The sequence below is a fragment of the Rhododendron vialii genome, chromosome 9a, assembly GCF_030253575.1.
Source record: "Rhododendron vialii isolate Sample 1 chromosome 9a, ASM3025357v1".
NCBI lineage: Eukaryota > Viridiplantae > Streptophyta > Magnoliopsida > Ericales > Ericaceae > Rhododendron > Rhododendron vialii.
In genome coordinates, this window is record NC_080565.1 from 38627910 (window position 1) to 38638759 (window position 10850).

Sequence of the window (10850 nt, forward strand, 5' to 3'; positions counted from 1 at the left end):
CTTCGCGCAAGTCTCTGTGTAGCTGAGGGGGTGGTTGGTTTTGGAGGACCAATGACTTTTGGCCTAATCCTTTTTTTGTGATGGGTTTTGATACTCATCCTAAAGAGCTTATCAGTAGGGGTTGTTTTTTGTGGATGCTCTTAAGGGGTTAACTGGAAATAGTTTTAATGAGCTATCAATAGGGGTTGTTTCTTGTTTGGGAATTAAACCAAGTTCAAATCATCTTGTCAGATATCCCACCAAGTTTTAAACATTAACTTAATTTTGAATGAGTTTTTAAAACAGGACTTGAATAATTCAACACTCAGCTCAGCTGTCTCGATAGCTGTTTTATTAGCAAGCCTGACATACTTGCAATTCATCAGATTCAGGTAGTTCTAAACTATAATGTTTTTAAGCAAGTGGTTGTCTTGTGCATAATTCCATTTTAGGTATTTGGCTACAGATTGTAAAATGCATTATGTCCAATTGCATTCTCAGCTTGGAAATGAACTGGAGATTGCAGAATTCTATAGACCGCGGGGCAGTATGTCAAAATACATTCTTAGCTCAGAAATGACCTGGAGATTGCAGAATTCTAAGGACCGCGGGGCATTATGTCAAAATACATTCTAAGGACTGCGGATTGCACAATATCTTGCATAATCTCAACCATCCAATCATTCGGCAATCCATAAAAGAGCTTTTTAAATTTTGATCGTATCTTTGCTCACAAAACTCTTCAGCGAAATTTATTCTAAACATATAATTCAAACACTTCTAAATATTCTCATTATAATCTAGGAAAAAATTCATAATCTAAAAGTTTGATATACTCCATGTTATTAGCAACCAAACAAATATCTACTCAAATGGATTATATGTTATCTGATTTTCCATACTTGTTTAACGTTTATTTTCTTTTATTCAGGCCAAAGTTGCCTCTAGCTTAGTTCATCAACTAGGGCTGATATTAAAAACCGAACAAACAAAAAAAACCGACTGAAATAGTCGGTTCGGTTCGATTTTGATATAGGTTTCAGTTCGGTTTCGTTTTTGTAGGTAATTTTTTTTCGGTTTGATTTTCGTGTTTGTTGAACCGAAAAAACCAAACCGATATTTATGTACTGTGCTTCGATTCTTAACCCTACCCGTCCATCTCTAAAGGTCGGGGGAAATCATAGCCGATATTTATATACTGTGCTTAAAAGGTATGGAATTTGTTTGAATTTTGGCCCAAATGAGGGCAAGTTAAGACTATAAAACTTGCATTTTTAGCCCAAATGGGTTTGTTATTTCATTACTTTGTTTCATTTTTAGAGGCCCAAATGAGGCCCACAATACAAAACCGAAAGAAACCGACAGAACCGAAAAAATCGATATCCCTTTCGGTCGGTTTTCAGTAGCTGAATATGGAGAACCAAACCGGTATTTCGGTTTTTAAAATCCAAAAAAACCGAACCGATCGAACTGATATCACCCCTATCAGACATCAACCAACTGATACACGCTTTGGTGAGGATTCAAATCTCAACCCCTACTCTCCTTTCTTGAATACAAAAAAAATACTTTCTCCGTCCCATTTTTTTTGGTCTTTTTCGATATTTGTGCCTTTCTTTAAATTCTTATATCTTTTAATTTATAACATTTTTCATAATTTTAAAAACTTTATATTATAGATCTAATCGAGAACTATCAAACAAGATTCATACTGCATATTTTTTGAGATTCGTATTGAAAGATATAATTGTTTAAAGAACAGCACAAACATCAAAAATAAATAAATCCAAAGAAAATGGGACGGAAAGAGCAGTAAAAAGACATCCTTTCCAACCAAAATATCAAAGACTACCTAGCTAAGCTTAATGGGCTCCCCATACAATCAATCGAATTCAGAACATAATTTCTTGTGAATTTTTTTTTATTTTCGGCGTGGATGACTTGCCTTTGACCAGATCGATAAGAGAATTAATTGAGGTGCGTGTAAGTTGATCCAGATATCCCTTGATAGATATTGATGTCACCAAATTAATGAAATTACTACTCTCTCCATCTCAATTTAATTGTCTTTTATGGGAGTATGTGTCATTTTTAAATTGATTATATCTCATAATTTATAATGTTTTATGTAATTTCCAAAACATTGTATTATAGAACTAATCAAGATCTATCAAATAAGGTTTATATTCGATATGAAATTCATTATGTATTTAAAGATATACTAATTTTTGAACCGGTTAGAATAAAACGAGAGAGAATTAAATTGGGACAAAGTCACAAAGGGAGTCATCGTTAATCACGCGATTACTTCATCAATCATCATCCACCGTCCAAGTCATTCGTAATCGTAGGCTCCAGTTGCGACGGCTGTTTCCAGTTCAGACCGCAAAAAGACGCCACGCGGTGGGAAAGCCCCTCCAATCAATCGGCACGTGCGACGAGCTAACAAAAAAATATTTCCCATTTCCCCTCTAGAAAGGATATGAGTTGAATTTGTGCCTGCAAGAACAGATCCGGTTTGAACCCGTTCCTGGTCCAAAAAAAAAAAAAAAACTGAGCCGCTCATTTTATTTAAAATATTTTATCTAAGGCTTTAACTAAAAATTAACTCAATTAGATATCGATAAAATTGTTTATGGTACATCCAATTTTGCTTTAAAGACTTGAATTTTGGGATAATTAAAGTTGGATGTTTCATAAACAATCTTATCGATTTTCGATTTAGATGAATTCTTACAAGAACTCCAGAAAAAATATTTTAACCAAAATGAAAAATTCGGATCATCTTTTTTGGGACCCAAAACGGGTGCAAACTGAATATGTATTTTGGAGACCCAAAACGGGTCCGAACCGAATATGTACTTGCAAGTACATGCTTATTTCACATTTGTGTGGATAGCAATGCTGCTTACCCACCCAACAAACGTAATGGGAATGGCTTTTTAGTTTTTTATGTGGGGAAGAATCAAAAAGAGACAAAATCAAAGTATGGCTTAATTAGTGGGAAAAAGACAATAATTTAGTCAAAAAGGAATTTCTCCCATTTAGATTCTTCTCCTAACTTTGAACCCATTAGTGATACCTATTTCCCTTCAGAGACAAAAGAATATCTCAAGTCCAGCATTCGGACTAGAAGGTCTACTCGAGTTTTTGTTTTTTAAGCAATTCAGATGTTCGGGTTAGCTTACGTGTGCATCGACTAATTAGGCAGATCAATTCTGCCGCGCACAATCATATTGTCCACTTAAGAAGGTTCCAATTAAAACCAGAGAAAAGTCTAGTCAAAATTTGTGTAGCCATCACCAATTTCAATTTGATGATAAAAAAAATTTCATTTGTATAAACTCACGTGTGCAAATTTATCATTGTGAAAAAGAGAGGTTAATTCGAGAATTGTATGTCATCTCAATTGTTTTCAAAAATTACATTTGTCACAAATTATTGCTTTACAGATGTCTCGTGATTACGATTCTTCAATTAACTTGAATTATTCTGGTTTAAATTTTGAAATTTTATACTAATATCAACTTTTTCGAACAATATGAGCTCTACGGATTAGAATTGGTTCCATGCGGTTTAGTCACTTCAGCGTCTCAGATATGAGAGAGAATCCAATCCCCCCAATTTAAAGATGGGGAATGATAATGCCATACCCTTTTTTACCTACTAGGAGGTGGTGATGGGCGTAGCATCGTGCTGCGCACCTCTAAGCCGTCGAATCGTGCATCCAACGGCTTGGATCTCATTTCGACAATTAACGACTCTCAATCGTTGGTTGCCGAGATGGGATCTGAGCCGTCGGATCCACGATCCAACAGCTCGGAGGTGCACAACACGGTGCTGTGCATTTACCAATACCACTCCCCTTTTTATCTTGTAGTGTATGAATTTACACAATAGTCCATGCATTTTGTAAAAATTTATTGCATTGAAGGGTAAATTAGTAAATTCATTTAACTAAAAGACATAAGGAGAGTGGAATATCATTGGCCAAGATTCCTTTCTTCGAGAATAATTACTACTGTAGTCCACAATGGGATTTGGAGGGCTGCTGCTGTCTTCCTTGATTAGTTCAAAGACAAGACTAGTCGCAGCCCATGGAACGTGTTTTGTTAAGATTTGGTAGTTTAGTTAGATTGATGATGGAGAAGTTACACTCAACTGGAAAACGGCCCTTAACCTCATCGTAGATTCACATGGCTCTTGTTGTTCTCAAGATTCTAGACAAGTTAGGGAGTTTCGGCAGTAAAAAATTTGTAGATTTTTATTTATATTTGAGAAGTTGTTAAGTGTTTTTAGTAATAGTGGATAAATTCTTGATGTGTTTGTGAATAGAGTTACTGTAGAAAAAAAAAATTTGTTGACAACTTTTTTTGTCAGTGAAAACGAAATGGTAAAATGCGTTAAGTTTTTAGTATTTTTTTGTTAGTGGAAACACTCCCTAGTAAGGTTATACGAATACTCCTACTCGTTTAATTAAGGTTAAAAGTTAAAACACTGTCACAGGGAAGGGCCAATATTGGTTTGGGATTAGAATGGTGAGGGATTATCCCATCCCATTTTCCCATGAATGAATTAAGTACATAAAACCTTATTCTCTTGAGTGAGAGCATGACAAAAACGCAAAAGGCTTATTCTCTCGAATTCCCATGTTTGGCTCTCACCGTCAGCAAAAAATCTTGGAGTCCCTAAAAGTTTGCATGGTAGTAGAGTTCAGGGTATTAGAATAATCGGTCAAGATGGTGCAAGTTGACACAAACGTTCAATATTTTAAAAGAGACTTGGCTCTATGCTAAAACATAGATTTAGAGAAGAGCGTAGACGTACAATAGAAATTAAGTGCTATGATGAAGAGCTTATTTTTGATGATGGGTTAAAACCAGAGATAGTTTAGGTTGAGAATAGAAGATCGATCTCTGTCGTTAATTTATGAAATTAGTGACTTAATTTCATTCTTTCTTTTTTTTCATCTGGAGAAGTAAAAGGATTATCGATGAGAATAGGAGAAATCTCTATGGTGATGATAATCGTACCTATACCCTATGTCACCCGATGGGTCTAGCAGTACATACCATATTTGCTTCAGAAAGACTGAAGGGGTTCAGAAAGACTGAAGGGGTCCCTTTCTGTGGGCTCATAAACAGAAAGTTTATACACATATACAATCTGTACATAGATTGTGCACAAATTTTATTGTAGGGTCCATCATGGGTCCCACACAAATCATCCGAGCCGTTTATTAAATGTAAAACATTTTTTCAAGGGTTCCCGTAAAAAATAATCTCAATCCGATACCTCTAGGTGCTCGATCCAATCATATAACTTTTCATTATCCGAAAATCTGAATGAAAAGTTAGATGGTTAGATGAAGTACCTATAGGTATTGGATTGAGCTTATTTTTTACGGGGACACTTGAAAAAATATTTTACATTTAATGAACGGCTCGGATGATTTATGTGGGACCCGTGGTGGACCCCACAATAAAATCTGTGCACAATCTGTGCACAGATTGTTGTGTGTAGTAGCAGCACTGGCTCATAAAAGGGAGATTGGATCCGTTCAATTTGGCTACCGACTAGTTTGGTGCATTCGGAGTTTTCGGATCATCCAAAACTGTTTTGGACGACCCAAATTTAAAGGTGGAGAAAATGACGGCTTCGATAATTAATACTCGTCAAAGATATTTTCAGCATTAACAAATATTCTTAGCTTGTCATTGGTAAGTATTAATTATCAAAACACGTCTTGAACCGTTATTTTCCCAAGAAGGTGTCCGGTCAATTTGGCACTTTTGGATGGTCCGAATGCATCAAATGGATTGAAGTGGTTGGTAGCCAAATTGACCGGATCCGCGGCATAATGATATTGCCCTAATGATAAAAAACAGGGCTGAGTCTAGACTCTGGACTTTTTGACGTGCTGTACAAAAGAGGATGGAGACCAAACCACTGGCCGACGACTTGTCACTGTACCACCGCTGAATTTGGAATGTTCTTCATTCATCTTCTTCTGGTGTAAAATTAGGACTTCTAATGAAATGCCCTAAGCCACAAACTAGTACAATACTTATCCAAATTTAGAGCAACAGCGTCCAATTCCATGTAAGGACTAAAACAGATTCGATAGTTTGAGCAACATATGGTCCCGCCCTCATCCAGAAGTTTATTTTCAGAATCATAGCACCCGTTACAAGTGCAAACAGGTCGATCTGAGTTTTACAGTGTTTGAGCTTTCAGTTCGTTAACATTCGGTAAGCTCAAGTTTGTCTCAAGCTCGAATCGAGCGCAAATATTCGAGCTCGAGTTTGATTACTATTTGAGAACTCTTGCTCGATCGGTTCGAATTCTAAACGAGCCAATAAAAAGAACCGAACTTGTACATACGAGCCAATCTTATTAGCAAGAGCTGAGCTATAGCCAACTCAAGCTTGGCCTATTTACAAAACGAACCAAAATAATTGTTCGCCAAATTCTTAACGAGTTGAGCCTTCTTTTTTTTTACTAACTGAAAGTTAGTAATGTTAGTTGTAGGCAGTGAGGTTTGAATCTCACACGGGGCTACTACTCCACTTGCAACGAGTCGACCCATACGTTAAATTGTTCTTTACGACAATCACACTTTTTTAATAACAAGGTGTCCGAGTCAGCTTACGACAATCATACTTCGGTCATGTCCTTAGTCACAAATTTTTTCAAAATATCATGCGTGTTACGATTCTAATGTCCCACATCGATTAAGCATGGGCTTTACCAAATGCATATAATTAGCTCTTGGGCACCCTCTCCTTATAAGCCGGTTTTCAATGGTGAGTTCTACCCCAAGATTTGTATCAATGCGCTCCCGTTCTCAATCTTTACGCCGGACGAGTCAAGCTAATCTTGTTCAAGCTTAAAAAATCGATTAAGGTCATGTGAATATTCAGCCGAAAGCCACTCTACGAAATTTGGGTTTATCCGATGAGATCCTCCAATCATCTTTAAAGGGTGTCTACACCGCCCAATTAACTGCTTTTTACTAAAGAGGTTTGAATACATTCTTTTACCATCCACGAGGGAAATATACAAAAGAAGGCACCTAATTATGACGGCCCTTTTTTTCCAACCGACCATGATTTTCTCACAAAACCAAAAAATAAAAATAAAAATAAAATTGGCTGTCAAAACGTTAATCCCCAATTAACTAACAGAAATACTACTGGAAAACAGAGTGAATTTGTTGGATCCCTTCCCGGTGGCATACGCGTTAATCTTCCAAAGCTGTGTTTTTTTTTACTTTTCGGAAAGTCTGTTAGACACATGTGTGGGGCCCATTCCAGATCCTACACAAACGATCCGAGCCGTTCATTAAATGCAAAATATTATTTTAAGGGCTTTTCCGAAAAAAATCAGCTCAATCTGGTACATGTAGATGCTCGATCCAATAATCTAGCTTTTCATTATCCTGAAATCTGTGTAAAAAATTAGATGATTGGATTAAATACCTATAAGCATCGGATTGAGCTAATTATTTGCAAAGGCTCTTGAAAAAAATGTTCTACACTTAATGAACGGCTCAGATTGTTTGTGTGTGACCCGGAGTGAGTGAACTCAACACCTTAATCTATGCACAAATTACTGTTTGCTTTTAGGACCAAACTAGACTATTAAAAACTAAACCAAACTACACCGGCTGATTTAGAACAGATATCAAGATTAACAGTTTTCTCATCCCTAATACCATTCGGACACCTGTGTTATTCGAAGAAAAAAAAAAAAAAAAACCCCTCTCTAGTTCTAGGTTTGTCCAAAAAACGAATTTACTAATAAGTTGGTCATATGTTAACGCAAACATAATATACTACTTCCTCCGTCCCTAAATGTTTGACACTTTCATGCTTTTTATTGTCCCATATAATTTGTCCATTTTGAAAAGTCAAAAGCAAAATATGGTAAACTTTACATGTTACCTTTTTCTTTTGGGCACAAAATTTCAAATTCAAATTTTCAAGTACTTTTCAAAGTACACTAGAAAGGTAAAATTGGACACTTAGTTTTTGTACAACACAATAATATTTCTTCTTTAAAAGTTAGAACTCCCAAAAGTGCCAAACATTTAGCGACGGAGGGAGTATCACTTGTTACATCACGCGGTTCACTTCATATCGATTTAATTAGTGTTTTGTTACTGGTTGATTATGAATTTATGATGTTGTATAAGCATTTTGCTGAACAATTAGTCCGTATGGTCAAGCAGTATTTATTTTAGTAATAGAACTGTAGGAATGCTGGACTCACAGAACCTTCGTTTCATCAAAATACTACCATACAGCTGACGATAACTAATGTGTGGCCACAACGGTGTGGCCCTCTTTCAAAAAAAAAACAAATAACCCAATGTCCTAATAGAGGGAACATGCCTGACAAATCCTACACCAAGCTGGCAAGCTGCCTCAAAACAGCCCTATATAAACCATTACCATCACCCTATTGCTAAACCCCCCCCCCTCCCCCCCCCCCCCCCGCTCTCTCTCTCTCTCTCTACAAAACACAACAATGTGCCAGCGACCTGCCTCTCCTATCGGCTCCAGAGGCGACCTCGCGAATGACCCAGAATCTCACGTGTCTTCACGTTTGATCTCCAAAAGCCCACCACCACCACCGCAACAACTAAAACAAGCCCAATACGTCGAAAAAACTCACCTCCGCCTCTTCATCGAAGAAGCCCGGTCCATAGCCAAAATATCATTCCCCATGATGCTAACGGGGCTACTACTCTACTCCCGGTCCATGATCTCCGTGCTCTTCCTCGGCCGCCTCGGCGAGCTCCCCCTGGCAGGCGGGGCCCTCGCCGTTGGCTTTGCTAACATCACCGGGTACTCGATCTTATCGGGCCTGGCTATGGGCATGGAGCCCATTTGTGGCCAGGCCTTTGGCGCCAAAAAGCTCACCCTCCTTGGCATTTCGTTGCAGAGGACAATCCTTTTGCTTATTTTCACTTCGTTTCCGATAGCTGTTCTCTGGCTTAACATGAGGAGGATTCTACTATTCTGTGGACAAAACGAATCCATAGCCGAACAAGCCCAATTGTACCTCATTTATTCAATTCCTGACCTTTTAGCCCAATCTTTCCTACATCCATTACGGAGTTACCTTAGAACTCAATCAATAACTCTGCCCCTAACACTCTGTGCCGCTCTAACCACAATTCTTCACATACCCATCAATTGTTTCCTTGTTTTTCACCTTCATCTTGAGATCAAAGGGGTTGCCCTTGGTGGGGTTTTGTTCAATTTCAATCTAGTAGCTTCATTGATCATCTACATAGTAATCTCTGGAATTTACAAGGACACCTGGGGAGGCTTATCCTTGGAGTGCATCAGAGGCTGGAAATCTCTGTTGAGTTTGGCAATTCCAAGTTGCATTTCTGTGTGCCTCGAGTGGTGGTGGTACGAGATCATGATTTTTCTATGTGGGTCGTTAACAAACCCCACAGCCTCAGTTGCTTCAATGGCGATTTTGATCCAAATCACTTCCCTTATCTACATATTCCCATCTTCTTTGAGCTTCAGCGTATCGACACGTGTCGGAAACGAACTCGGGGCTGGTCATTCCAAGAAGGCGAAGTGGGCTGCCAAGGTTGGACTCTGTTTTAGCTTCATTTTGGGATTTTCAGCTTTGGTTTTCACACTAGTGGTGAGGAAAATGTGGGCTAAAATGTTCACAAATGATAGAGACATTATTGCTCTAACCTCACTTGTGTTGCCAATAATTGGGTTATGTGAGCTTGGGAATTGCCCACAAACAACTGGGTGTGGGGCTTTGAGGGGGACAGCTAGGCCAAAGGCCGGTGCACATATCAACTTGGGTTGCTTCTACTTGGTTGGGATGCCGGTTGCGATCGGGTTGGGGTTCTGGGCCCGCCTTGACTTTTTGGGATTGTGGCTGGGTCTGCTGGCGGCCCAGGGCTCGTGTGCGGCGACGATGATGGTGGTTTTGGGTCGAACGGACTGGGAGGTTCAGGCACAGAGAGCTAAGATGCTAACCGGAGATGCCGGACTCGTAGATGGTAGGGAAGAAAATGAGAAAGATAATACGGCAGTTGAAGGAGATATCAAGGAGAACTTTTCTTCTTGTCCATATGGAAATTGTGTTTAGGATGATAAACAATTCCGGGGCGAAGTTAAGGAAAATGAAACATGTTTTCTTTTATCCGTTCATTTTTTATATGTTTATATAAGAAAGTCGAATATTAGTACTCGGTAATATATTGTTAACTAATTATGTAGAGACTAGTATAGAAATAAGATCCCCGTTAGATCTTATTTTGTCAGGCAAGTTTTGAGAAAAAACTATCCTTATCATAGTTGAAAAGTTAGAGATAGCGGTCCTACAATTTTCGTATTCACCGAAGACATTAAACATGAGGAAAAATTTGAACATTTTTATTATTTTTCCTTCTTTTCTTGCAACTGAATGGTGGTGTACTTTTGCTACTTATGGAATTCCTCTTTTTCTTTCTTTCTATAATTGGTTTGTGGGATAGAATAACCTCGCACGGATACGTGTGGATGGGGAGATTTTGGTTACTGATCCACCAAACATGGATGTTCAAAAAAAGATCAAACAAAAACCACCAAACATGGTGCAATTTGCACCGTAAAATTGCAGATATTCCGTTTACGCAAGTCAACTAAGGCTGTGGTTCTCGAGAATAAACAAAAAGTAGTACCATAGTTCTGAATACAATTTTGGACAGGGTACCGATTTTTCTACTGGTACGGTACGTACCGGTACCGGTCAAGTACCGGGTACCGTTTCGGATTTACCGCAACTACAATATATATAATAATTATATATAATTATAATTCAAAAAAATCCCCCATATCATACAA

The 10850-nt window shown here is 38.1% G+C and overlaps 1 protein-coding gene across 1 annotated transcript; it reads left to right on the forward strand.

Annotated features, from left to right (window-relative positions):
• The first annotated feature begins 8474 nt into the window (after positions 1-8474).
• LOC131300083 (protein DETOXIFICATION 49-like) lies at positions 8475-10378 on the forward strand. The gene has a single exon (XM_058325752.1). It carries the CDS (start codon positions 8512-8514, stop codon positions 10111-10113), a length of 1602 nt encoding a protein of 533 aa, XP_058181735.1. The 5' UTR covers positions 8475-8511; the 3' UTR covers positions 10114-10378.
• Positions 10379-10850: the final 472 nt, after the last annotated feature.

What these genes read in the sequence shown, in the direction of transcription:
- LOC131300083 (XM_058325752.1), top strand. Translation starts at nt 8,512, where the DNA reads ATGTGCCAGCGACCTGCCTCTCCTATCGGCTCCAGAGGCGACCTCGCG.